General features: G+C 27.2%; 1 protein-coding gene across 1 annotated transcript; it reads left to right on the top strand.

Moving 5' to 3' along the window:
* The first annotated feature begins 286 nt into the window (after window positions 1-286).
* Window positions 287-2,206, top strand: LOC149062142 (uncharacterized). The gene is made up of 4 exons (XM_089215232.1): window positions 287-519; window positions 738-854; window positions 1,639-1,752; window positions 1,823-2,206. Exons 1-4 carry the CDS (start codon window positions 307-309, stop codon window positions 2,204-2,206), a joined length of 828 nt encoding a protein of 275 aa, XP_089071358.1. The 5' UTR covers window positions 287-306.
* Window positions 2,207-2,523: the final 317 nt, after the last annotated feature.

Raw genomic sequence — 2,523 nt, 5'->3', positions numbered from 1 at the left:
ACATGCAGTGCTATCTAGTGGAGTTTTTTGAAACCGTGAACTGTCATTGTAACATTACAGATTGCAGCACCGTGCTTAATATCAAATAATACCCAATATCCTAAAATATATACGAATGTATGTAGTAATTTTGATGAATATTAATATATATAATTATAATATATAATTATTATAACACCATTGACTATTGTAATTTGTAGTTGTTAATGGTGATATTACAATACATAATTAATTGTATCGTCTGTTATGTTTTTAATTTGTACACTCACCTTATCCAATACAAACTATTAATTAATATTAAACATCATGCCAAAAAAACAATGTATTATTAAAACTTGTTTAAAATCTAGTTTGTTATTTACTATTCCGACAAAAGATGAGGATTTCTTTAAATGGCAACAAGCTTGTAAAAAGTATGTAGATATAAAACGTGGTATGTACTTATGCAGCTTTCATTTTGTTGAAGAAGATATCGTTCGAAAACGGTTACTAGCATCTGAAGGAACTGTTCTTGGTGTGGTAAGTTTACCTTTATGATTTGCTACCATAAATATAAACTTAAACCTAACCACCGCACCACTGTGGGATCAACTGCTAAAAACCTGTGTCTTTTTTGTTTTCCCTTTTCACGCTCCTGCTACTAGCCGCCCACGCGGTATCCAATTAGTTCGCATTACAGCATTATCAAGAAAACTCACTAAAATTAAATGTTTAACTGACTTTTTTATTTTATTTAGAGTGAATATAAAAAGCCTCGGCTCAAATCTGGAAGTATACCATCAGTATTCGAAGATAATATAGAAGCACATAATAAATTTGAGAACTGTTTAAACCCACCGACTAATTTTAATCATGTAACTATATTATAATTTTTGTTATTATTATCATATCTGCAAAAGTGGACAAGTTAATGAAAATAATTAACTCAAGTTTAGTTAAGAGGACACAAGATCGATAAGTTAAAAGTTAACAATTAACAAATTATACATTTAACTTGATAAATTAAAAGTTATATGGGAAAAATATAAACTTTACTTAGTTAAAAAAATGTTATGATTCATTTTTTAATTAGTATGTTGATCACATAAAGAGTGACTGTGTTATTCCTAATTTCCAAAATTATAATAAATTTATTGAACTTTTGTCGTAATATACAGTGTATGTACCTATTTCACTTCACACAATAATTAAATATTTAAATTATACCAACACATCCTCATTAATAATTTAACAAATCTAAAATTTGTTTATATCAAATGGCAATTTAAGGTCATTTAATATTATGCCTATCAAATGTAATTGAAAATATCCATTTTCAAAATGATTTTATCAAAAAAATAACAGAAATGTTTGTATAATATAATATTATTGGATTATTTTAATTTTAGTATAACACCTTAAATACAAAAATTAAAACATTTTTAACTTTATGAATTATTTTTAAATAAACTGAGCAATGTTAAGTTATTTTAACTTTCAATTAAACTAATTCAGTTCATAAGTTGATAAGAAAATTGGCTAAAATTAACTAACTTTTTAACTAGTTAATGACCACCTTTGCATATCTGTTATAAAATTGTTTTCATTATTTTTGCCTTTAGGCATATTATTATTATCTTTATAATAATTATTCTATAGGTATCTGAAATGAAATATCAAAAAAATCAACTTTGTATGAATAAACCATTAAAATTCTATTCAGGCCCAAGAAAACAAGTAGAAGTGTTTGATTCTCAAAAAGTGTCTAATCAAGTAAGAACTGACTGAACATCAAGTGTTCTAGAAAATAATTATTGTTTTTATTTATCGTATATATTTTCAGGCTCCAGATGATCTAGAAACAAGTTTACTAGCTTCTCCTTTACATGATCATATATTTGAATTAATATATAATAATGACACAATTGTGAAAATGCCATTGGGTTGGAATAAATCTACATCTATAAATAAACCTGAAATTGTAGTTTACTTTCAGTTACTATCGAAAAAATCTAATGGTATTGTTTCTAGTGTAATCTTGCCAGTTTTTGGAAAAACTGTAATTGTTGATTTTAGAGGCAAGGTACAGTGTAATTATTTAGGAAAGAATGTTCCTATTCAATTATTACTACCTAGTTATGATTGTAAATTAGAATTAAATATTGAACTACTTACATCAATCATTTGTCAATTCCATAATTGTTGCGGCGCAACAATATGTATTTGAGTAATAGCTGGACACACACACACAGAGCACATACCTAGTAGTTATTTTTGTATTGTTTTATTCTTGTTAATTGCATTGTGAATTATTATATAATATGTAGATAACCGCCGCTGCCGCCGCATCGGCTGCGCGATTATTATTAGTTAACCCGGCCGCCGTGACTCTCTGTCTCTGCTGATACGTTGTTCCGATCGTTTTCAACACATACAAAAAATATTATTAAGTGCAATTTATAATTATTTTATTGTTTTTTAATAAATGTGAATGCCAGAAGGGCTTCTGTAATTTTTATTATATTTCGGTGCTAAACGCCAAGA

This window comes from Diuraphis noxia, unplaced genomic scaffold (genome assembly GCF_037042655.1).
Source record: "Diuraphis noxia isolate RWA-SAM2 unplaced genomic scaffold, SU_Dnox_SAM2 contig0001, whole genome shotgun sequence".
NCBI classification, from domain to species: Eukaryota; Metazoa; Arthropoda; class Insecta; order Hemiptera; family Aphididae; genus Diuraphis; species Diuraphis noxia.
Note: the sequence above shows the minus strand (reverse complement) of the source record. Positions and strands in the feature narration are given on the sequence as shown.

Coding starts and splice junctions, on each gene's coding strand:
- LOC149062142 (XM_089215232.1), top strand. CDS start 307: ATGCCAAAAAAACAATGTATTATTAAAACTTGTTTAAAATCTAGTTTG. Junction 855..1,638: donor CACCGACTAATTTTAATCAT/GTAACTATATTA, acceptor ATTATTCTATAG/GTATCTGAAATGAAATATCA. Junction 1,753..1,822: donor CTCAAAAAGTGTCTAATCAA/GTAAGAACTGAC, acceptor ATATATTTTCAG/GCTCCAGATGATCTAGAAAC.